This window comes from Magnolia sinica, chromosome 3 (genome assembly GCF_029962835.1).
Source record: "Magnolia sinica isolate HGM2019 chromosome 3, MsV1, whole genome shotgun sequence".
NCBI lineage: Eukaryota > Viridiplantae > Streptophyta > Magnoliopsida > Magnoliales > Magnoliaceae > Magnolia > Magnolia sinica.
This window is the reverse complement of record NC_080575.1, coordinates 123,123,545-123,150,353: the sequence shown is the minus strand read 5'-3', so window position 1 is coordinate 123,150,353 and position 26,809 is coordinate 123,123,545. Positions and strand designations below refer to the sequence as shown.

General features: G+C 40.3%; 1 protein-coding gene across 1 annotated transcript; it reads left to right on the top strand.

Moving 5' to 3' along the window:
- Positions 1-1,539: 1,539 nt before the first annotated feature.
- Positions 1,540-23,829, top strand: LOC131241091 (homogentisate 1,2-dioxygenase). Its single transcript, XM_058239728.1, has 9 exons — positions 1,540-1,846; positions 3,800-4,030; positions 5,278-5,357; positions 20,320-20,487; positions 20,613-20,788; positions 22,097-22,166; positions 22,320-22,474; positions 22,976-23,059; positions 23,144-23,829. Exons 1-9 carry the CDS (start codon positions 1,644-1,646, stop codon positions 23,381-23,383), a joined length of 1,407 nt encoding a protein of 468 aa, XP_058095711.1. The 5' UTR covers positions 1,540-1,643; the 3' UTR covers positions 23,384-23,829.
- The last annotated feature ends 2,980 nt before the right edge of the window (positions 23,830-26,809 follow it).

Below are 26,809 nucleotides of genomic sequence, written 5' to 3'. Positions count from 1 at the left end.
AACGGGCCCTTAGGCTCATGTACAAAAAGCCAAGCTGACTGGTAATTTAGGTGGGGCCAAAAGGAAACAATAGGTAGAGAGATCATTCACTCTTGATTTTTACATGGCCTACTATGATGATTATATAAATCTACTCCAATCATTAGATACCACACCAAACTTTAGGCTTAAGTCTAAAAACCAAGTCCATCTCTAATTTAGGTTGACCACACCAACAAAAGTAGGTTGGAGGTTGAGTGTTGCCGTAAACACTACTTCTAATCTTGTGGCCCACCTGAATCACAAATGAACTGAGCTTTGAGCCTTAGGCCTGACATGGAAGTGATGCAACTTATAGTCCTTGTTGTGTACTTCAACTAAACATCAAGTTGGGGCCCACACGAATCCCCACCCATTGATTGCATGAGATAGTGTGATGATACCAATGAGGTAGATTATAGAAAAACATTTTCGAGAAGGTACTGGAATGTAAATTAGTAGGTAGTTGTTTGAAAAAAAAAAAAAAAGTTCTAAAAAACCCAGTAAGATTGATCTTCAAACCTGATTAGATAAAGTTGACGACGAATATCCACATTGATAGCGAAAGAGCCAAATCATTAAAGTCAAAAAAATAAACTAAATAACCCTTCTTTCACCTCTATTCACCGTTCAAAAGCAAGTAGACTGAGCTTTTAAAACCTTTTGATTACCATGTTGATACAAAAAGTCGATATCAAGATACCTGGGTTGAAATAATCCAACTAAGCAACTTTTATTTCTGCTCTGTTCACCGTACAACTTTTTTCATCGCATGTAAACGGTTTGGATCACTGGAAGTCCGCGACGCTTTATTTTGCAATACGTCCAGATGTACCCAACCAAAACTCATGGATTTTTTGTTTCTGCACATGCCACATCCCCTGACAGATAATGTAATCACATCTAATTGGGGCGCGGATTGGGTACTTCCCCTGCCCGTCCCGAGATAGGTACAGGCTAGGCCTCTGAGGGCCAATGTGATGTGTGGATTTTATCCACACCGTCTATGCATTTCTTCATGTCATTTTAGACTGGTATCATAAAAATGAAGCAGATCCATTTCTCAAGTGGACCACGAAATGGCGATTAAAATATTATTGTTGAAAACTTCTTGGGAACCATAAAAGTTTTGGATCAAGCGGATACTTGTGTTTTACCTTAATCCAGGTGTCTATGACCTTATGAATAGGTTAGATGAAAAATAAACATCACAGTGGGCCCTAGGAAGGTTTCAACGGTAAGTGTGATTAGCACCGCTGAGTCCTGTGGTGTGGCCCACTTGAAACTTGGATCTGCCTTAAGTTTGTCGTCCCAGCTTAACATGACATGCGAAAATGCATGTACGGTGTCGATAAAATCAATACATCACAGTGGCCCTCAGAGCCCTAGTCCGTTTGGACCGTCCCAATCTGGGCACGGGCGGGGGAAGTACCCAATCCGCGCCCATCTAATTGTGAGTTAATTGAATTACAGTGCACGTGTAATTTTAGAATAAAAGCCTGAAATCTCGACATTTCAAATGAACGCACTGCACCTGCACTGCATCTCTAACACGACGAAAAGCTCGTAACGACGACGCACCCCCCCTCTCTCTCTCTCTCTCCCTCTCAGGAGCGGAATCCGATATGGCGAAACCGACACGATCTGCTTCCGATTTTCTGGCCGAGATGGAATACCAGTCCGGGTTCGGCAATCACTTCTCGTCCGAGGCGCTGCCTGGAGCGCTGCCAGGTGAACAGAACAATCCCCTCGTTTGCCCGTACGGTCTCTATGCCGAGCAGATATCTGGCACCGCCTTCACCGCCCCTCGCAAACTCAACCAGAGAAGGTCCGTACTCTCCCTTCTTTTCTTTTCTTTCTTTTTTTTTTTTTTTTTTTTTTCAGGCACAGGATTTTGGATTCTTTCTCTCTCTCTCTCTCTCTCTCTCTCTCTTGTATTTTCATTTTTCATTTTATTTTCAATTAGGGTTTGAATTTTATTGAAAATTTTGGAAATTTTAATATTCTGTGCTTGAAATTTGATAGACTGGTCTGTAAGAAAAGGGGATTGATATTTACACCCACCTCATTGATGGATGCATCCTCTTTTTTCTACTATGGTGGCATTACAACAAGAGAAACAATACAGTTTGTGCTGTTTTATTGCCAGTGTGGCAGAAGAAAAGGGCGTATGTAAAAAATGAGGTTGATGAAATTAGAGGTGGTTGATTGTCGACCGTTGATGATTGAAAGAAATTGTTGATTGTGGATCACTGACCGTTGACTGATTGAAAGGAATTGTCAAGCGTCGATCATTATCGTCGACCGATCGAAAGCAATTATACAGCAGTCGATCATTGATGGTTGACCAATTGAAAACAATTACACGTTGGTCGATTGTCAACTGATCGAAATAAACAGTGCTTTTCTTTTGGACTCAACAATGGTACAGGTGGGGCCCACCTTTCAGTAGCCGTAACCATTGATCTATGGCCCACGTATCTATCAATCAGAGTGGTTCTGATATTCTTTTCCAGAAAAGAAAAGGCAACTAAAAAATGAGGTTGGAGGAAATTAGAGGTTTTTGTATGGTGGCCAGTTGATTGAAAGAAATGATGCCTTTTGTTAGACTCCGTGATTACAGGTGGAGTCTAGCTTTCAGTAACCTTAACCATTGATCTGTGGCCCATGCTCTAATATCTCCCCTATTGGATGATCCTAGCTGTCTGGTGTAAATGGACAGCTAGTGTCAAACATTTAATGCTGGGTTAGTCAGCTGGTTGGGATCATTTCAATGCAAGGACCTTTGCCTCCCATCTACCATGGAGCCCACCATTTGAAAGATCCTCACCTGTTTGGAACACAGGATTAAATGGTTTGGAATTGCATTAGATGGAATTAACACCTTTATTGTACAATGATTCATGTCTGGAAATACCATGGTATTTTGACTGTCCAATCCCATGTTTGGGATCAAATTCTTCCTTTGGGAAAAACATTATACTAAATGAAACCTGCAGGCAGGCATTTTGGGGAGTAGCCTGATCAAATGGCTAAGATCAGCCAATCGTTATATTATTTTGTCACTGTATGTCCATGATGGGGCCTGCAATTTGGATGGATGGAATTTGCATATGATCTTTTACGAGTCAATAGGTGAGGAAATACATTTCCAGCTCTTACGAGTCCAGAAAATATGCATGATTTGTTTTGTTGTTTCCAATATATTCAGCAACTCTACAGCCTATAAATATTTGTATTTGGTTTTGATGCACACTCATTTGTTAGAAAAAAAAAATGAAGCGGATATGTTATTTAGTCATTGTCATCATCATCATCATCATCTAAGCCTTATCCCGACTAATTAGGATCAGCTCCATGAATCTTGTTCCGCCATTCCACTCTATCGGCTTGAAATGTCATATTGTCAGGAGGAGATATGTAATTCATCTCTGTGTACTATTTAGCAATAGTTCCGGTTCCTTTTGTACTGCAGTTTATTGTAATAATTTTATCATCATCATCATCATCGCCTTATCCCGACTAATTAGGATCAGCTCCATGAATCTTGTTCCGCCATTCCACTCTATCGGCTTGAAATGTCATATTGTCAGGAGGAGATATGTAATTCATCTCTGTGTACTATTTAGCAATAGTTCCGGTTCCTTTTGTACTGCAGTTTATTGTAATAATTTTATCTTCTTTTTTTCCCCCTTGTTTTGTTGTTAATCCCTGTAAATGAATGCATTATAATTAGTTATGAAAGATTATCGTTTTGATACTTGTCAATTATTTTTGGCAGTTGGCTGTATCGCATCAAACCATCTGTTACGCATGAACCATTCAAACCTCGATTCCCAGTCCACGGGCATCTTGTTAGTGAATTCAACCAGTCCACAAGTTCTGCCACACCAACTCAACTACGGTGGAAGCCTGCAGATGTTCCTGATTCACCAGCTGATTTCATTGATGGGCTATATACAGTATGCGGTGCTGGAAGCTCTTACCTTCGACATGGATATGCCATTCACATGTAATTAGTATTTCATAGTTGTACGGCTGTTGGAAATTTATCTGATTAGTATTACAGTCATCAGATGCCTTTCTGTTAATTATGGGAAATTACATGTCGGGTAAATTTATCTATTGGTTGGAAATCCACATGGTTCTAAATTTCATCCAATACTGAGATGACTCTGGTGAGTCTACTTAAATAAACTGGTATTTAATTTCATGTTCTTTGATGGGCAAGAGGACCAATTGGTTTTTTCCGTTGTCATCATCCAAACCTTATTCCAATTAATTGGGGTCGTCTGCAGAAATCTTGTTCCCACATTCCAATCTTTCAAGGACCGTATCCTTTGCTAAACTATAGGCCATCTAATCTTTTCTTACTACCTCCACCCACATCCTTTTGAGCATTCCCGCTGCCCTTTTAGAGTATTTAACTTGAACCATTCCTAACTGGTGCGGTTCTTGGTCTCCATTGCACATGGTCAAACCATCTAAGTCTACTTTCCCTAATCTTATTATGTATTGGTGCTTCTATGAAATTCCCTTGAATGCCTTCATTTCTAATTCCTTCATTTTCTTGCTGCTCATCCATCTCATCATCCACATTTCAACTACGCTCATCTCAACATTTTGTCCCATAGAGCATGGCTGGTCCTATAGCTATGCTATAAAATTTCTTTGATTCGTATGTGGCAATCACATAAAACTCCAAAGGCACATCTCCACTTCATCCATCCAGCTCTAATTCTATGTGCCACATCCTTTCTAGTGTCTCCACTCTCATGAATTATCAGACCAAGATATTAAAAAAATGGTCATCTATCAACATCCTCATTTCAGCTATACTCATCTCAACGTTTTGTCCCATGAAGCATGGTTGGTCTTATAGGTATCCTATAAAATTTCTTTGATTGATATTAGGCGCATCTCCACTTCCTTCACCCATTTCTAATTCTATGGGCAACATGCTTCTTAATGTTTCCACTCTCATGAATTATTGACTCAAAATATTGAAAATGGTCATTTTGGGGCAGCTGGTTCTTTCCATCAATGGTCAAATACATTAATAGACAATTTACTACTTATTTTTGCACATATTTCTAGGTTGTCTTATCAATGTAGTGCGGACTTTTGACTTTCAACTGTATGATGTTTGTTAATGCAGTTTTTTTTTTTTCCTTTCAAAACTTAGCAGAAGCTGTCATGCATATGCCATTTGTTGTAGCGTCTGGATTTGGCACATGGCTGAACCTTGTTTGCTCCTAGGTACACTGCTAACAAATCCATGGACGGTTGTGCATTCTGCAGTGCTGATGGTGATTTTTTGATAGTTCCCCAAAAAGGAAGTAAGTGGTTGTAATCTTTTCTAAGTTGGTGACTTCCAATTGTGTTTTCTTTTTCCACTGTGAGCAGTGTCCCACATGTATTTAATGTCATATGATGTTTCATCTTTGAGTGCATTGTTTGTTATCAGTTAAGGAAAGTGCATTAATTCTTGTTACATTGATTGCATTGGCTGTGGATATCCATGTTAGTTAACTCATGCAAAGGGTCTCTTACCAGTCTGGTGTAAGATCCTTCATTCTGACTGGAGCACAAGAGAAAGGGATAGGACTGCCCCAATAACTAAGGACGCTAATGTTGGGAGAGAGGGTGGGATGGGACTGCCCCAATGTTTAAGGTGTTAATGTCAGCAGAGAGGAAGCTGTGGAGGAGGGGACTGCCCGAATGACCACAAATGCTGATGTCAGCGGAGGGAGGAAGTGAGGGAGTTAGGGAGGGGACCTCCCCAATTACAATGAATTCTAATATCAGCGGAGGGAGGAAGCGAGGGAGGGAGGGGACTTCCCCAATGACTAAGAATGCTAATGTTGGTAGAGGAAGTGAGGGAGGGGACTACCCCATTAACTAAGAAAGCTAAGTTTGGTGGAGGGAGGAAGGAGGGGACTTCCCCAATGACTAAGGATGCTAATGTCAGTGGAGGGAGGGGGGGGACTGCCCCCATAATTGAGGGTGTTAATGTCTGCAGATTTCTCTTAAGGGCGTGTTTAGATTCACCAATATGGTCATTTTGTATTGTATAGGGTGTTTCGTATGGTTTACGCCTGACAATTCCTGTGTACGATCTGACATTTTTGGATAAAAGGAAATGTTTGGATATAATATAACAGACGTGGAATACAACTGGCGGCTGAAGTATAGCATTTAGATACAGAACGTAGATGAGAATATTCCATGCCATTTGAAATTTCATGATCTTAAAGTGCATTTCTGTGAATGTCACCTGCATTGGTTTAACTCTTTGGACAAAAGTCGGAACCTCAAACCCAAGACTACCCATAGATCCACAAGGGATGGGCAATGCCTTGTAAGGCACACACAAGAAGACGGTTGTGTTGAGTACTGGCAAATGTTATGTGGGCCCCAAATGATGTCCGTTGATTTCAACAGATCATTTTATGACGTCACTACAAAAATGGAGCAGATCCATGAAGAATTGGACCGCACCTGATAAATCAGTGGGCCAGCACAAAAATGCCAATCACTGGTGATTGTCTAAATGGCCCACCATATTGTCTGTAAGCAATCTAACCTGTTCGTAAGGTTAAAGAAACCAGGATGAATGTAAACATTTGCCAGTAGTTCCAAAACGACTGTGGCCCACAATAACTTTTCAATGGTGGGCCTTTAATCTAGAATGCATTCTGTGGTGTGGCATGTATTTCTTCACCATGGGATTTTCAGCCGCTTGCATGTATTTCCTCCCATGCAAACATTATTCCAAATAGGATGCATGTATTTCTTCTCCGTAACAGATTTGGAGGCTATTAACATGTAAAGCCCTTCCTCCGATACATGCACCACCAATCATATATCAGGTAAGGATCTTTGAAAAAAGTAATAAAAAGTCACTGGCAGTATACTGCTTTGGGTGGGGGTTGCATGTATTTTTACCCATCCAACATCTAGTGGGTGGCATTTAATTCTTCACCAAAACAGGTATCAGGATTGTAGATTCAGATGATGGATTCGTAGTTGTCTACATGCAAGACCAATCATATGTACGGAAATATTTTCAGATTAAAAAATTAATTCAGGGGTCCAAACGACTGGCCCATACGGTTACCATAGAAAAGGGCATGGTGCATGTTCGGAAGAAAGAGGCGCACTCCTAATCCAGTCAGGATAACTGGCCCTTTTCTTTGTTTTAGTTGATTGTGACGAACTCCGAAACGTCCTACTACCGGTACCCTGCATAATGAAGTCTAATGTCAGTCAAAGGCAAAGAATGGAGGAAGTGGAATGAAGGGGAAGGGTAGAGAAAAATAGTAAAAAAATCCATTTATAGTAGCAGAGGAGGAGAGGGGAAGATGGAAAATTGGATCTTACCTTCTCCTTGCTATGAGAGGTAAGCATTAGTTGAGCCTCTAATGCTGATCTTTATTTATAAGGAGTAGGGGTGTACATCGGGCCGAACCGAGTCGAACTGGGCTCAACCCGGCCCGGCCCGGCCACCAGCCAAACCCAGCCCGAACCTGGCCCGGTCTGGTCCGGTCACTGGGCCAACATGTCCAGCCCGAACTCGGCCCGGTCAGCAATCGGGCGAGTTCGGGCCAGTTTCGGACCTTACAGGGAGTTTATGGGTCAAGCGGCGTTCTCACTCTCAAATGGTTAGGGTAAGGATTTAGGAATATATATATATATATATATATATATATATATATATATATATATATATATATATATATATATATATATATAAACGGCCGAGTCGGGCCAGGTCGAGTCGGGTTTCGGACCGAGTCGGGCCGAATTGGGACCTGTTCGAACTCGGCCCGAACTCGGTTTCGAGCTGAAGAAAATGGCCCGTCCCGAACCGAACTCAGTTTCGGGTCGAGCCGAGTCGAGCGAGTTAACCAGGCTTGCCCGGTTCATGTACAGCCTTAATAAGGAGTATTTAAAGAAGTAAATATGTTAAGTATACTTGCAAGCTATGATGTTACATGCGACAGTCACTTCTCCTGTCAATAGAGGATACGCTGGATTTGGTATGGATTCATCTGCTATCCCTTCACCTTCGACAATCTCACCATTTTTTCTTCAGGCGGCTGCTCAGAGGTATACCCTTTGGTATTTTTTGTTGTTTAAACATAGCATGTGGAGATATATGTAATTTTGTGTGTGCATGTGTATGCTTGTCATGTACTCTTGTGGAGCACTATAACATTTCCTTCAAGTATATGTGTGTGCGCGTGCGCGTGCGTGCATATGTGTGTTTGTGTTAGTCTTAATGACATCCACAACACAACTTCCACTTCCCGTTTCTCCCTCTCTCCTTCCTTTCTACTCTACATTTCTTCTATATTTTATTTTTCTACTTGGTATTAGAGTGTCTGATTTAGGACTTGACCTGATGTAGAGCGGGTCGCGGACAGTTTCATGGCCAAGATGTATCAGAAAAGGCCCGGTCGACGACAGAAGTGATCCGGACCGTTAGACCTTAGATTGGGCGTATCTCACAATCTGGAATGAGTTATCGGGCGTAAAATATATGATTTTGGGGTAGAACGAGCTACTTTAGCCAAACAACCCCGCTATGCCAGGTTACGCAAGCCAGATTTGCGAAATACCTCTAGATCAACGGTCGTTTCCTTATTTTAATTTTGTTTTTACTATAAATAGTAAGTTTTAGTTTGATTATAACTCTTCATCTGTTGGGCTTTAGGAGTTGCGCCCAACGCGAAAAGAGCTTAGAAAAATTAGGAGAACAACTTGGTGAAGCCAAATAGGACACGTACTATTTTTGGCCGAAAACCTTGCGCACTAGTAGACATCACGACCGTCTATAAATAGTAAGTTGCGAGTTAGAGTTTTAGTTGTAGTTTGTTTCTAATTTCTCTCCCATTGCTTGGTATCCCTATTTAAAGGGTTGTGAACTCGTTTATTTCATTTATTAATCAATTTCGAATTTTATAGAATTTATTTTCTATTTTGCTTGCTTGCTTTCTCGTGGATTCGAGAAGCCTTTGTGAGGAGTCCAGAGAAGTTCCGTGGATTCGGAACAGTTATCCTCTTGAGGGAGACGGTGCTCGACCCATCACGTTCATCCCTGCATCATGACCGCAACCTGCAGTAACTTCGTCAAGATTCGAGTGCTATAGTGTGTTCGTGAAGAGCGTGTACCGTCGCCCCCTTGTTTTTGGATCCTTTGTTGGGATTTCTTTATTCCCTTCTCTCTTTTTTATGTTATGGGGCAACGGTGCAATATCATGTTGCTGGGATTGCTTGTACTGTGCTTAGAAGTATCTTGCGCACACAAGGACAAGTTAGTCGACGAAATGCCTCACTCAACTTTACATTTGAGTTTCTTTACAAACGGTGGATCCTTTCATCTCAATTCATCTTCTTTTTCCTTTATCAGGCCTGTTTATGTTGTGAATGTCCCTCCACCTTGTTTGTTGTGAGTGTAGTTCACTCACTTTGTATTGCACATGATGCACACAAGTCTCCATATGCTATTGTGTGTGTTCTCTTGAGTGTTGCACATGATGCACGCTCATTTATTGTACAAGTTGCACTTGTTTGTGAGAGAATTTGCATGCGGATGACAAGTTTGTGACTCGTAGTTGTCGAGTTTAGTTATGACAACGTACTTGAAGAGAAGAGTCAACGAATGAAAGAAAATTCAAGCCACAGTCCATAATATATCCTGCCATGTTGTGTTTGAGGGGGAGCAATGATCCATGGTCATATTTATTATCTTCTTTGTATGTATTCCAAGCTGGGCATGATCGTTATACATGCTCTAGCTTAAGGGGGAGTGTGGAAATATATGTAATTTTGTGTGTGGTTGTTATGTACTCTTGTGAAGCACTGTCACATTTCCTTCAAGTTAATATATATGTGTGTGTTTGTGTTGGTTTTAATGACATACACAACACAGCAAGTTGCCCTAGCCGTTTCTCCCTCTCTCGCATTTCCTTCCTTTCTTTCTACTCTACATTTCTTCTATATTTTATTTTTCTACTTAGCATACATGAACAGTTTGCATGAAAGGGCGTTACCTGTCTTCTCCGAGATAGCCAATCTATGCTTTTGGCATACATCAATCACAAGACATCAATAGTGAGACGACCTGGATAGAAAGAAGATGGATATTTGCAGACGGCGAAAGTGGTATTGTATCCAAAACTGATGAGAGGAAGAGAATGGTTGCTGGAAATGGCGCTCTTGTGGATTCTCACTGATGCCAGTGGTCTACTGAAAGAGAGATTTTGGGACTGTCCTTAGTTAACCATTCCCCAAAATGATGGTATACAGAACTTGTGTACCTGCAATGCATTGGAACCGACTACAACCAGTTCTCGAGAATGGGCAGATTTGCTGGATTTGTTCTGGATTTGGCTGCATGCTTTGTGATTACCATGATATGACATGCAGTATTGTGCGGCTCAAGAACAACACCTTTTCAGTCAAATCCAACCGTATTCAAAAAGTAATTATTACAGTTAATACAATACTATACGGATGTATTAGATAATCCAAACACGCCCTAAGTAAATATCAGAGACCACAGCTATGCTTGCAGTCAAAACATGAAACAATCCCGAGTTGACACCACTAGTCAATGCTACAATATGTTAGCTCAAGTTAGTCCTTCATAGTGTGTTGAGCACGTCCTCTTATCTATGGGTCATCATGCTTCTGCCAAGTTGAAAGCTTTACTAGATCACGAGGTTGAAGAATACGTTGCCCTGCTGAACCGGATCCAACACGTCAAGATAGATATGGAAAGTGCAGATCAGTTAGTGTGGAATAAACACAAATCAAGGGATTTCTCAGTTAAATCGTTCTACAGGTGTATTGAAAATTTAGCTGAAAAGGAAGAAGAGACCTACACCAACAAGGTCTGGAAGTACCAAGCCCCTCCAAAGATTGTTGAGTTTGTCTGGCTGGTGGGCAAGAGGAGTTCTCACGGTAGGCAATTTGAGGAAAAGAGGGATGATTATTACTAATGTATGTTTGTGCTGTATGTCTAACGAGGAATCAGTGGATCACCTTTTCATCCATTGCCCCTTCATCAGTTGTATCTGGCCAGATATTTTATCTCGCTTTGATATGGCATGGTCTGCCCCTAGTTCGACAGGAAATCTTCTAAAGGCTTGGCATGGGACAACGCTGGGAAAGAGAAGGACAAAGCTATGGAGAATGTCTCTTCTTGCAGTTTGGTGGGCAGTATGGGAAGAAAGAAATGGTAGATGCTTCAATGGGACTTCAAACTCGGTGGAACATGTTGCTTCTAGAGCTAGATTGTTAGTAGTTGAGTGGGCGGTAAATGTCGATAAGTTAAAGGGTTGTAATTTGCTTTTTTTAGGTGTGTAGTAGGCTGAGCCGCTCCCTCGGCGGTGCAGCCTCATATCGTTTGTCTTTTTGTTTCTTTCTATTAATATAATCCATGACTTTTCAAAAAAAAAATAAAAAAAGTTGAAAGCTTTACTTGTGGAGGGCTTCCATTGTCATCTTAGGAGCATCTTTTACTGCCTACTCAGTGAGGCCAGAACAAATCTCTTAGTTATAGACAGTTCATGATGATCAATAATAAAAAAGGAAAGAAAAGAAAAAGGCAATTCATGATGTGCTTCTTTCTCTTAATGATCTTTCTTGCTTTCTAGATTAGTTGAAGTGGCCAGTTGAAGTTGCAACATCAGCTCCTTTGTCCATTCCAGATAAAACATCTCAATCCACTAATTTTATGTGCCGCTTGGAACTCTTGCTTTCTAAGAAACCAAGGGCACTAGAGATTTTCTAGCAATAAAATGACTTTCTTTGATCAGCAATGAAAATTTTATTAGAAAAGGAAAGAGGAAAACAATACCAACTCTGGGCATTTCTGGAAACAAAAAGATTGTCCAGAAATTCCTTTAGCTATCTCATCTGCAATGGAGTTTGGTCCTTTATAACTATTCCGAAAAACCATGAAGCAGCTCAAAACTTAATCTCTTTAGTGATACATTCTGTTTCCATGGAACGGTTTTCAGTTGGGAGACCCAAGAGATATGGCACCTTGAATCACCTTCTGCAATCAGAGAACCATAATATGCTCTTGATTAGTGTCAGGCTGGCTTTTATGTCCTCTAATTCAGCCTGTTTCAAGTCATCCCTACCAATAGGTCTGAAGAAAATCATCTTGATGCTACCTTTGTGATCGCGCACCGTGCCTCAATACCGGAATCACCCGGGTTAACCAGAGAGTAGCCCTGGATGTTCATTTTCCACCACCCATGGGACAAGGATCCAAGATATTGACCTTTTTAGTTGCCCTGAATTGGATCTTCTTCTTCCTTCTTCTTTAGGCAGCCCTAAAATAATGGTACCATGTGGGGCTGATGGCTCTCTCTCTCTCTCTCTCTCTCTCTCTCTCTCTCTCTCTCTCTCAAAAGAACACTTTTTGCCTTTTCAAAGAATGATACAACATGGCTTCTTTACATCCAAACAACCTTTCAAATGGGAGGTCCAACTGGTTGGACTATTTACGATCCAGTAGCAGTTTACTTCCAACTTTTTATGTGTGTGAGACATTCAATCCATCCCATAAGTTGGCCCCATCATGAGGATTATCTCTTGGCAAAACTAAGGCATATCCATTCATCAAGTGGACCACACTTGTATTTTTTCTATTTATCAATGGCTAGAAAATTTTGTCTATGTTGTGCCGTACCTGATGAGTAGGTATGGATGGCTTTTGCACTAGGTGACGTTCATTTTGAGGCCAAACTATTGGAAAGGTTGGATTTCACATGCACTTAACCAGTTGAAAGTTATCTACTCGGTGGACCATAGTTTGTAGTCCAACTGGTTTGGCTTGAGACCTTCTCTTTTTTAATTTACGATACTTTGGTGGCATATGAAGCTTGATACAATTGCACTCAGAAATTTGTACACGTGGCATGTATCAAATAAAATTAAACCAGTTAAAATGTGGGGCCCACTGTTGATAAATCACAATCCCAAAATCTGATCGTTTGAATGATCCTAACCGTTGATTTGTGAACACTTGTTTGTTGAAATAGGACTACTGGACTTTTTGAAATTCTTCATCGTCCAATAAATGTTCACAAATCTGATAAGTGGATGATAAAATTGTTAGTGCCTCGGTTTTGTCAATGACGTGGGCTAGTTTGTCTTGAGTTGGTTGAGCCTCCATAGGAAGACATTGAAGACTGAAGACTCGAAGACTTGAAACATCTAGGTTGAAGACAACAGGTAAATTATGAGGTACCTTGGTAAACCTAGCCCTAAACCACTGTAAATTTAAAAACAATCTACCTCTAGATGATTCTCTTAATAGGAAAACATTTAGACTCATCTACCCAAGCCTTAAACCCTTAGTGAACATGATAAGTTAGGCTTTGAAGAGGTGCAAAACTGCTGTAAAACACATAGCCCAAACAGCAGTTTTCAAGTGAATCTCGATTCCATCAACAGGCCATCGATGGGTCTCAAGGGAACCCTCGATCAATCGAAGCTCCAAAGTTCGATCGATCGAAGATAGTTAGAAATATTCAGCAAGCAAATTGTATTAATTTGGAGTTTCTCGATCGTATTGAAGGGTCCTTTGATCCATTGAAGGGTCCTTTGATCGATCAAAGGCATCACTCGATCAATCGAAAGTGCCGTTTTCTGCTCTCTCTTTTTTTTTTTTTAACGTTGCAAATCGATTTCTTTATAAAGGGGCACTTGGAACTTGGGCATTTTGATGTGTTTTTGGTGTCATTAGAGCTTAAGTGATTCTCTACTCTTAATCCCTCTCCTAAGCATCTAAACCTAAGAGATTCAGGTAATCTTCTTTGAAATTTGTCACTCTAATAAGGATTTCAACCTTCATTATGAGGATGCACTTGATCTCCACAATTTTCTAAAGAATAGACTCAATCCATTGGTAAATCCGTAGTCTATTAATCTCTAGAACAGTCATCTAGGTGAATCCAAATTGGAAAAGAACTATCCCTTTAGTTGTAGGAGATTCCACTCTCCCATCACCTTGGTCACCTCATAGGTACATCGCATGCAAGTTGTTTGATTGTGGAGCTGAACCATCCGCATCAACGATCGTGGGAGCAAATGAGAAGTTGATTTAAGCGCAGGAGAGCATTAAAGAAACATCTCAAGAAAGCGCAACAATGGGGCTCAATCCGACCAACAAGTAAGGGTCATTTGTTAGTGGTGCAGGACCGATACATAAACTAAGTGACATGCGAGATCAAATAACTGAATTAAGATATTTAACAAAAAAAAAACACAAACGTCACTATATTCATCACAAATATTATGAAAATAAAAAGAAAATCATGTATAATCTTGACCTAAGCTACCAAAATCGTAACACAATCATTAAATAATAATAAAAAAAGGATCTAATAGATGTAAAAACATCCAATTAGTATAGTTTATAGTCTATTTCAAAATAGGAAACCTAATACAACCTAGAGTGAAAATTAGGGTTTGGGTATGTAACGTCCTGGATTTTCGCTACTTTGAATTTCCAAAAACCCTTGAAAATTTTCGATATGACTAGTCTACCTTGTCACTTATTGACCCTTGACACTTGAAGTGAGCCTATACATGGGTAGTACCAGTAAAGAACCGCACAAATTCGATCAATCAACTGTAGGAAGCCAACGAATCCGCCCGATCACTTAAACATCGAGCTTAGCCTCGGGATTTATTCACGTAGGGTCCAAATCTAGCCGACTTATCACTGACTAATTAAGACAAACGTAACTAAATAAAGATCTACCCAAAGCCGAGACAAGTAGGGGTCAGATCTTAATTAACAAACAAAATCAATCTAGTTACTCCATTAGCATAAAAACCAACAGTTTAGGGTTATTAAGACCGAATCACTGTTTCCGCTAATTATAAATAGGCCACACTATGAACGTAGTTAATCTAAACCCTAATAATTGCACACAAGAAATCTTGATACCTAATTCATTCCAGAAATGCCTCGATTTTTTGAACAAGCTTTAGACTGCTCGTTAGTGGGCCACTAGTTTCGAAACTATAGAACAATGCCCGTCTCGCTGGGCTTGACGTCCATCGCGGGTGGAGAATCAAGATAGTACCCAGAACTGCGCAACTTGGGCCAGAGGCCGAGTGCTTGAAATGCGCAAATACCCTAGACTGAAGCCTGAAACTTAAGTGAAATAGACTTTTCGCTCTTTCGCAAAGTTATGGCTTTCCGACGCAACCAAACTCAAGGTATGAGTTAAGGATATTTCCCTTCTCATATCCGTATAGCCGCGGCCCCAATTGATCACCGACAACCGTCCATCGTAAGTGGGGCCCCCATGGTTGATCGAAGAGTCCAATTGTCGCCCAATTCTGACAAATTATAGATCCTATAGTGGGGCACCTTTCCCTTGATGTGGATGAGCCAGTGGGCTCTCGAAAAGACCCTATAAGTGGGAAACAACCTCCCTTAGGGTTAATATAATAGATAAAGGACCAATAGGGCCATTTGCACCACTTCTGACACTATATAAGGGCCTCATTTACCCTAGCTTAGGTGAGGGAGAAGAGAAAGAGAAAGAGAGAGATGGAGAGAAAAGAAAGAGAGAGAATGGAGAGTGTGTGTGTGTGTTTGAGTGATGGAAATCTTGGTGCTTGTAGGGTTAGTACTTCTTCAACCAAACCTTTGGCTACTACCAAACCTCCACCAAATCCACCCATGCCAAGAATCGGAGGTAAAAATTATATCTTACCCTTCGATTAAGCAACCTAGTATAAATTTTTAGTCATTAATTGTGTTTTTTTATTTTGATTTAGGAATTGATGATTTTTCCTCAAATCTCTAACCCTAGGAGCTCAAAATCAGAGATTTCTTCTTAAAGGTGCGAACCATTATTTCTAGGTTTCTATTTATCGACTCTTGAGGGTCTCAGTTAATGATTTTGTTATTTGTAGATAGGTTGGTGTATGCTAATATGTTCATACATTGATTTGATCACAACACATGTTATTACTTGGCTATGGATGCCCATATGTTTGATAGAATGCCTGAATGAATGAATGTGTTATTTTGTTGATGATCACATGTTTGATGGAATGCCTAGGTGAATGTTTGGTTTTTATTAATGCTCACACGTTTGATGAAATGCCTAAGTGATGGTGTTATGTTATTGATGCTCACATGTTTGATGAAATGCATAGGTAGTTATGTTGTTAAATATAGATTTTATATGAAATCTTAATGTGATTTCCTGATAAATTGTTAGTTTTTAGCGATGTTTATAATTACTTGGGATATTGGGTCAGTCGGTAAATCGCCCAAACTGAGGGGTGACCCAAGTTAAGGCGGCCACCCTAGGCTTGTTCGATCGACCCGAGTTGAACACGGACGATCGATAGTAGCTGGACTACACGGGATGCTTGCACCCAATGCCGGTTGCATCGTAGTTCTCCCAGGTTAATCAAATTAGCCCACTAGCCGACTGATCATGTATGTTCACAATGTATGACACGACTAAATAGAATTTAGGATACCCCGTTCCCAACGGATGTGTTTATTCATAACCGTCAGCGCGATGCGATCCCACTAAGACTCATGAGCCGGGCATGGTGGTATGGGACATCATGTCCGAGTTGTCGGCCTACGCTGGGGCGACGAGCCTCCTCGTAGTGACTAGTGAGCAACTAAGACTCATGAGCCGGGCATGGTGGTATGGGACACCGTGTCCGAGCTGTCGGCTTATGCTGGGGTGACGAGCCTCCCCATAGTGACCAGTGAGTGCTGATGGAGGTGATAAATCATTGTTCGAATGGCCCCCGTCAAATTACTTGGCCGATGATTTCGTGCCAGAGTACCATTCAAAAGACACGGGCATGAATGGAATTGGGTGATGAGCCATTTCCTTGTGACAATTTGGTTTTATGTGATAAGCCCGCACCTCTGTAACGTCTCAACCACTGTTCATCCGGGCTGTGGTCCAAGCATGGGTTGGGGTGAGCCGTCTAATCCGGATCCTTTTCGAAAATAGCATTCCAGTTGGTCGAGGTAGCGTGCTGTGGGCTATTACAACCTTGAAACTGAGTGATCGTACTCGGTTTGGGTGACGACCCATACCGGGTTGATCCTCATACATTTAGGTATCATACCGTACCCTTGGAATTGTTGATTTGTGAGATAAATGGGTGACACCTAAATTTGGATCAAGGGATACTGGTAAGGAGTCGCTACGTGCGGCAACGAGCCATGTGATCTGGATAAGGACTCATGATATAACGTCGGTATCCTAGCTTCGCCAATATGCTGGATGAATCGAACTTAATAATTACTCAGCCAACATGATTATTCATCACATTACATTAGTTTAGAATGTGGCGAAACAGGCGTTGAAGTCGCATGTTGAGGAAGTGTTGTCATTTACGAACCAGGTGTTCTGAGTCGCGTGTGAGGGTGCGTTATTTGGAAAGGGCATGCATCATGTCATATCTTCATACGCACATTTAACAAGAGTATTTAGGAATTGTTTGATTTCTTGTTTATTATTAACTGCGCTGATTGTGTCGATAACATGTGTAACTTAGAACTAATGGAACCATTGAGTTAGCTACTCACTCCCACCTGAGACGGTGCTTTAAAACACCAACTAGGAATATCATTGATGCAAGTACTAGTGAGACCTCAGACTGGTAGGCTTATATGGGGTTGTGCCAACGCTGTTATGTTTTGGAGAATTAGGCGTAAACTGAAAGCTTTATACTTTAATCATCTTGGGTATGTATATTGTAGCTTATATAATCCCATTTTGGGCGATTATGACTACTGGAATTGTATTTTTGACTGTTAGCCCTATATTTCTGAATCTTTCGTTATCTCTACTTCGCTTTGGATCCGCTAAGTGAATTGTGTTACTCTGATTATCTATGTGCGGAATGAATGTGAATTTGAATGAGGTCACATGTGTATTCTCATTAGGTTAACACCCGGGAACTCAGGATCGGGGTCTTTATACGCGGGTGCCGATTTTCGGGACGTTATAAGGAAATTTGGGAAAGTAGGAAAATTAGGAAATTTAGGTTTAGGGTTAGGGTTTAGATTGCGGATGGAAAGTTGGGTTTTGGAGAAGACGAATATCTGGGATGGGAGAATGAAAAACCCGAAGAAAATACCTAGATGGGGAAGAAAAGAGAAGATGGTGTGGAGATAAATGGAGACCTCGCACCTCTGTTGATGAAGATTAGCCTCGCATTAATCTTTCTTCCAAATTGCATAGAAGTATCTTCAAATCGCATGAAGATGGGAGAAGAAAGCAAGAGCTTTTTTTTTTTAATCACAAAATTCAATGGGAGAGAGGTCATACGCCCCCCTCTTTTTGTAGATCCAAGAAGTTTCAAAAATTACAAAAATTCTTGTCTTGTGAATTTTAACGAAAATAACCATAGTCTAAATAAAATCAACTAAAATACTTATAATGTATCTAAATATAAAATAATAAAAAACTAAATCCTAAAATATGATAAAATCTAAAACTGATGTGAACAATCAACAAACAATGGCCCGATCATGTGATCCATGCGATCCAATGGCCCGATCGTCGCATCCCTTTGATCCAACGGTATGAATCACCTCATAAAACAGCCCATGTGCATCTTCCCAGTGTGGGGTCTTCCAAATGCTCGCACATGCACATGGGTCTTCAGCACGATCACAAATACTCGCCTAGCCATAGGAAAATCGGCATGGCCCGCCTCCTCCTCTAATACGTACGTAAGGGCGTACGTGACGTGATGTCCTTATCAGTTAAGAGTCCATGTATACTCCTTCATTGTGTAGGATTGAGTATAGAGTTTGAGATCCAAATTCGAATAGGTTCTTGTGTAAGACCGAATTCATTGGACATGGGTGGGTATGTGTTACTCTTCGTGGGAGCCTTCGGGGGAAGCAAAACGTAGGTCATTGGATTAGGCCCGAGGTTATTGGTTAGCCTGTGTAAAACCATTGTAGGTCCTTGTGTATGGCTATAAAGATTAAGGGTAAGCTTATTAAAAACTCCTAAGATAGTGAAATCCATTACACTCGAGGATCCACCGGGAGTGGAGTAAACAAGTAGTTGAACCACACATCATTGTGTTGGCGATCGTGAATGTTTACAATTCTATTCATGCGCATGTGTTTAATTAGTTGAATTATATGAATGCTTGAATTAGATTGTATGCCAAGCACTTAACTTAGAGCACACACAATCGGTATTTTCACATCTCATCATATAGACTAGTTGCTTATAATATTGCATCTCTTAGTCTATACAATTGGACCCACTTGGCTTGAAAGCCCAAGTTTTAATTGATGTTAATTAGGCAAAGAAATTTTAAATGGTCCTATTCTCCCCTCTAGGACTTAGCCGTAATTCTAAGCTCTGCCAAGCTTTCGCGTAGCATGGTGTCGTGTTAGACAACTGACGCAATTACAAAAATAAGCATAATTTAGAGCCAATTGCATTAGTGGGATGAATGCAATAGATTGCATGAGTTTTTGGGCCAATTTGGAGGGCATTCGAGTGGTCCCCTATATTGGTGACATTAATCATCCGAATTTAATTCCATTTTTTTTCTTAAATTTCTTTTGGGAAGAATGATGCCAAATGCTTAGGGACATGCTTTAGTGGGATGAGTGCCACATGTATTAATTTGTGGTCCATTTAGGGCATTTGAGTGATCCCCCAAAATTGTGACACTATTCATTTGAATTAAAAAAAATTTCCCTTTAAAATTACTTGGAGGAATGATGCCAGATGCTTAGGGATGTGCATTAGTGGGATGAGTGCCATACTTGCATGAATTTCGAGCTAATTCAGGTTCAATCTAAGCCTGTTAGGTTAATAAAGTTATCAGGCACGCTGAAACATCATTCTTACCAAACAGTGGACTGTTACACTATCATAAATATGTTCAAAACTATAAAAGAATACATATTTGGGATCTTCTCAGTACTCTGGATTTTTCTGACATTTCTTTTTTTTTTTACTGTAACGGGGGCGTAACGGCTGTTATGCATGTCAGTAACCGTGTGGGGACTGTTACGCCCACCGTTACCATTATGGCATACCTTGGTCCTATCTGACTTGCTTTTGGCTTCTAGAAAGATCCATAACTGAAACCCTGATAAGTCTTGGCAATGAGGCCCCAACTTTATTTCCATGAATTCTATTGACAAAATGGTTCTTGCTCGTGCTTTGCTGTCTTGATTGCCTTCTTTTGCAAGATTCCATTTTCTCAGAAAAAAACTTTCCCCTTGCAATGCAGGGTTGTGGATCAGAACAGAATGTGGAAGATTGCAAGTTTCTCCTGGTGAAATAGTTGTTTTGCCTCAAGGGTTCCGTTTCTCTGTTAGTCTGCCAGATGGCCCATCACGTGGTTATGTTGCTGAGGTTTTTGGTACCCATTTCCAGCTTCCTGATCTTGGCCCTATAGGTACTGAATTCAATACCCAGCTGATGGAAAGGAAAAAAAAAAGAAGAATGAGTGAATGAAAGATAAGGAATAATGCTTTTCAAATGCTACAATAACACATGAACTTCGTGCCTTTCCATGTGTAGGTGCCAATGGCCTTGCTGCTTCACGGGATTTTTTGGTCCCCACAGCCTGGTTTGAGGACTCCTCTTATCCAGGGTACACCATAGTGCAAAAGTTCGGTGGTGAACTATTTACTGCAAAACAAGATTTTTCTCCATTCAATGTGGTTGCTTGGCATGGGAATTATGTGCCATATAAGGTGCGTGCTACTATTTATGCATGAAACCATTGGTAAACAACTGTGTTCCGGTGTTGAAGAAACCAATTGTTGAAAAGTGAATTATAAATAACGTCAGCAAGTTAAAGTTTAGAATCCGACTCAGAAGAGGTTATATATATATATATATATATATATAAAATAAGATTTGTCCATGCATGAAGCCACTGGCAAACAACTGCATTTGAAGAAACCAATTCTTGACAATTATGGAGAATAATGTTTGGAAGCCATTACACATCGTTGATGGTTAGTAAGTTTAGAAGTGAACTCAAAAGAATCAATTTTCACGATGAGTCACCATTAGGCTTGTTGGTTTCTATCAAGGTCGAGCAAGTCTTAGTTTTGTTCCTGGGTAAATCATCTTCTGAAAGCATGTTTTAAGCTGCGATATATGTTTTTGAAAACATCCATTCTTGAATACATATTTTTACCTTTTGGTAGCAAGAGTTTCTTTGACAGCATGGTGTTCTAGTGGAGGTGCAAAGCCTGTTTATTGGAGGTTTGCAATTTGCTTATGCAAAATATATGGATTTGAAGCTATTATATTTCTTATTACTTTTTTTAAAAAATAATCATAACAATAGAATAGAAGACTTCACTTCACATATGGGCATTCACTTCTTCATTGTTTAATTGGATTGGAAGCTGTTATATGTTTGTACTCATGCTTTCGTTTGTGATTACTTCAAAAAATCCTCACCAAAACAAAATTGAAAACTTCACTTAATATAGGGGCACACATTAAAATATTTTTAAATACATTTTACCATTTTTTAAGAAGATAATGAAATTTTAATACATTTAGCTGATTTTGTAAGAAGATAACGAAAATTTCAAAGTCAAAAGCATTAGAGCAAGGGAAGCGAAGTCCAGATACAAAGAGCCTGACAGCTTCCCCCTGCTATATCCATCCTGCTGGCCAAACCATTTTGCCTTACTGCCTACATGAGTTGTGCACATGCATGTGTGTATTGTGAGCATGCGTGTGTGTGTGGGTGTGGGGACGCATGCATGTGGTGTGTGTGTGTGTGTGTGTGTGTGTGTGTGTGTGTGTGTGTGTGTGTGTGTGTGTGTGTGTTGTGCCTTCCTGCCTGCCTCATGAATGTGTGTGTTTTATGATGTTTCTGTCGTATCCCTTGTGATGTGGTATATTTTGTTTGTGCTGCTTCCCTCACGAACATTCAGCTTGTGTGCTTGCAATTTGTGAATTATGAAGTTATCATATGACTTTATGTTATCAATTCATCTCCTTGGAGCTAATTCAATGAAACTTCATATTTTTTGCAGTATGATCTGAGTAAGTTCTGCCCATTCAATACTGTTCTAATTGATCATGGCGATCCTTCAATAAACACAGGTAGTGACATTGCATTACCTCAATGCATTGCTCCCTTATCATGTTCCTACTTTTAATTCCATTTAGTCGTAGGCTCAAGTGGAAAAGTACTTGTGTCCTCTTTTTCTCACATTGTTCCTCTTTTGATTGTCTTGGTCTGTTCCTATGTTGCAGTATTGACAGCTCCATCTGAGAAACCAGGTGTCGCATTGCTTGATTTTGTCATTTTCCCACCACGGTGGTTGGTTGCTGAACATACCTTTCGCCCACCATATTACCACCGCAATTGTATGAGCGAATTTATGGGCCTAATTTATGGTGGTTATGAGGTATGAAACTATAAGTGCGTGCCTTATTCATGTTTTACTTTCGCTTTTCTAGTCAACTTATCACATAAAAACTTTTTTTAAAATGCTTTTGTATGGTGGCTCATGCTGAAAATGAAAGTACATAGAATGGAATCACCATAAGCATGAGAACCTTTCGTATTTTGTACAAAAAAAAATGAGCTGATTCACCATTTGGATAGGGGAGAGCTTACTACTCTACGTGGACAAACAGACAAACCACCGAGATACTTAGCTTATGACTTTACGTAGACAAACAACCAAGATACTTTTTATTCTAGTGAATGTGAACACTTCCTGGAGGCACACAATCGGTACTCTGTAGGATCATTTTTCCCTTCTAAGGGTGCGTTTGAATTTCATGATAGCAGGTGCAATCAAACTCATCCCCGGTTTCCAACCATTATCACAAATCACACAGACCCACATAGTATGTATGTTCATGTTTATGTATGCACACAGTAATGTTGTCCTTGATTTTAGGCCAAAGCTGATGGGTTTCTCCCAGGAGGTGCCAGCCTTCACAGCTGCATGACTCCTCATGGACCTGATACCAAGACGTTCGAGGTAAATTTTGCCCAATGCAAATTTACAGCTCTCCCAATTTCTTCCATTTTGAAATTCCATAATTCTCTTTTTTCTGTTTAACAGGCAACGGTGTCACGTGGAAAGGATGCTGAACCATTCAGAATAACCAATACAATGGCTTTCATGTTCGAATCATGTCTGATTCCACGGATCTGCCCATGGGCCCTCGAATCTCCAAACTTGGATCCTGATTACTACCAATGTTGGATTGGGCTAAGATCCCACTTCTCACATGAAGAGAAAGGCACTGTAAATGGGAGTGATGGAGCTTTCTCCAAGGAAAACGATCCCAATGGCAAATAAATATGCGGGAGGAAGAAAGCGTGACCAGGAATGGATTTTCCCAGTGACACCGCTCTGCAAACAAGACCCTGCGCATGCTCTTGGTTTGAGTAATATCTCTCAGCTTGTACATATCCTAAGGAAAAAGTGATATAGTTGGCAGAAAGCTTGTCTATAAATAAAACTTGGGAATCTAACTTCTTTAGGGGTCTGTTTGTTTCACCAATTATGTTAGTAAAGAAATAGGTAATTATTGCAAATTGCTCTACTTGTTTGGTGAAATCAGTTGAATTTGATTGCAATGATGGCATTGTTTACATTATTTGTTTTATCCAAGTAATGTAAAATTGTAATGATTACAAATTCCTTTATCTATCTCCTGTTACATCATTTGACCCTCGAATTATGTGTTGTAATACTTGTCTAAACAAACATGGTGAAATAGTAATGATAACTTATTTACATTACATTACCATGGAAATCGGCAAAACAAAAAGGCCCCAACTGTTATGCATATGCTCATGTTTGCATGTTTATTAACATACTTCAATGGCATCATCTTTTTGTATTTGTATTTGTTTTCTTTCAGCATAAGTTTGAGCTGCACTGTTTGGTTTCCTTGAAATTTCCAATTCCACGCTATTTTTGAGGTAGAACTCTGTTTCAACTTTGAAAGGTTGTGGGTGCTTTAATTCTCGACGTCTTCTCAACCTACTCGAGAATTTCACACACTTCTGTGAAGGTGGTTGAAATTTCCTTTAGTTAGGTGGTTGGTCGAAGTTTCTGTTAGTTTGGATCAAACTGGGCACCATTCTTTCTTAGGCACTTGACCTTTATGCTTTAGAAACAGGGCTCAGTATATGAGATAGGGCTGCAATTAGGGTTTGGCTAAACCCAAACCCGATTGACCTGACCCATGTTCAGGTTGGGTTTGGGTTGGAAAATCCCAACCCAATTTGAATTTGGGCTGGGTTCAGCTTGAGTCAATGTGTCAGGTTAGGCCGGGTCAGCAATAATCACATGTATTTGGGTTGGGTTGCACTGAATATACACGTCTTCAGGTTGGGTTTGAGTTCGACACCTCAAGCTGGAATTCAGGTCAGGTTGTGGGTTGGGTTCTCTTGAGATTAGGTTGAGCTTGAGTCAACCCTCAGCCTGGTGCAACCCACCTGAGTTGCACCCATAGTATGAGATCCAGACTGCTTATTTGTGGTGACCGTTAATGGGCCATGAACATCACAGCAATTGGACCTTCCTCTCCATTCGTTGATTCAGGTTTACTTCAGGCTACTTAGTCAACGGATTGCTGATGTGCATTCTCCACCTTGCATCAACCCGCATATTTACAGGTGCAGCAGCACGGTCGCATGCAGATGGATGCATAGATGCATCCACATGCTTATCCATGTAGTTCCTTTGGCTTGAGGAATGTATATGCACTGTTCGAAGTATCCCTATTATTGAAATATCCTTGATATTATCTGTATTTCCAGCTCAGCGATATTGATAACATTGGTAGGGATGCTAATAACACTGATAGTATAAGAAATTTTAGGTATTAGCAATATCACTAAGTATTGCCAATGTTTTTGACCGTGTGAATTCTAAGTGTTGCTTGTATTGCCAATGTATTGATATCGCCCATGTATTGCCAATATTTTCGATTGTGTAAATTTGAGGTGTCGCTTGTATTGCCAATGTATTGGTGATATTCCGGTAATATCGCCAATGTATTGATATTGCCAAAAAAATCTATTTATTAAAAACAAATTCATTTCAAATATTTTTATGGGTGCTTGGTTGTATGCAATATTTAATTTGTTGATGATAATATTACAATATCATCTTTATCGCAACATGGCAATATCAATATCACAATCTTTCATTTCTTTTCTAGTTGTCAATGATTTCTTGGCAAAATATCTTATATTGTCAACCTTCTAAAATATCGATGAATGTTTGAATGTATATATGGGATGGATGGGATGGATTGATTTCTTATGATAACACATGCTTTTAGGCCCCCGTTAAATGGAAACACACTACGTAAGCATTATATATATATATATATATATATATATGTGTGTGTGTGTGTGTGTGTGTGTGTGTGTGTGTGTGTGTATTTTAGCATTTCTTGAAGTTTTACTGAAAAATTTCACCATTTTATTCATATTTTCATAATATTTCTCTTCATTTTCTGTTATCAGCAATATTATTGGCAATAGTAATATTGTTTTCGTATCACCGGCTGGCAAAAGTTCTAGCGATACCAATAAACTCTGGTTATATGATACTCAGACAACATACAACTATTGATACATGGACACTTGGAAGTTTTACAGGTGTAATACATTAGCTGAAGTTAAATATACTAAATCGTGGAACTCACTGTTGCTGAGTCACAGTCCCTAAATAAGATTGGTTGAACAGTCATAACCGCTGATTTGTGGACACTTCTTTGCCAGTCCACCGCTGATGTGTGTGAGTTGCGACTTGACTAAAGACCAGACGAGTCAAGCCCGATTCCCTGAGTTATTTGAAACCATGGCCTGACAGCTCTGACCTGATGTTAACGGGCCGAAAAGTCGGACCTTTGTGCGGCCTATTCAATCGGTCCTTCATTTGTAAGCGCATTGCTGCCGTAATACCAAGCTTTTCCAAACCTCCGCCCGGCTAGACGCCCGTACCCAATCCTCTGGCTCTTACGAGCCGAACACGTGTTCATTGGGACCGAGATCTGAGGGGACCGGTGGGGTCAGATGCGCCGAACTATATGAAACCGACGTCTCTTATGGAGTTATATGATGGTGGCTCGCATCTTTGAACCAGGATGCACAGTTTTCAGTTGGTGTAGTGGCGTCGTGGTCCAGTAATCCAGACCATTGATCGGACATGGATACGGTAACGACCATTCCGGTACCGAGGTCAGAGCTGTGGGCTCCACGATGATAAATGTATTTTATCCGTTGCCGTCTATCCATTTTGCCAGCTCATTTTAGCGTAGTGGCCCAAAAATGAGGCAGATCCAAAACTCAGGTGGACCACCGCAGGAAACAGTGGTGATTGAACGCTCACCATTAAAAACTTCTTGGGGCTACAAAAGTTTTGGATCAAGCTGATATTTGGATTTTCACTTCTTCCACGTATGTGTGCCCTAATCAACAGGTTGGATGGCAAATAAACATTACAGTGGGCCCTAGGAAGGTTTTAACGGTGGGCATTCGATCACTACTGTTTCCTGTGGTGTGGTCCACCTGACATTTAAATCTGCCTTATTTTTGGGCTCATGCCTTAAAATGAGTTAGAAAAATAGATGGACGGCATGGATAAAACACATTTATCAAAGTGGGGCTAACAGCACCGAATAGCACTGAAGTCACTACCGAATCGGAGTCCCCATTTATTCAGTGCGGTCGACAGTGGATGATAAACACGTCTTAAAAATCT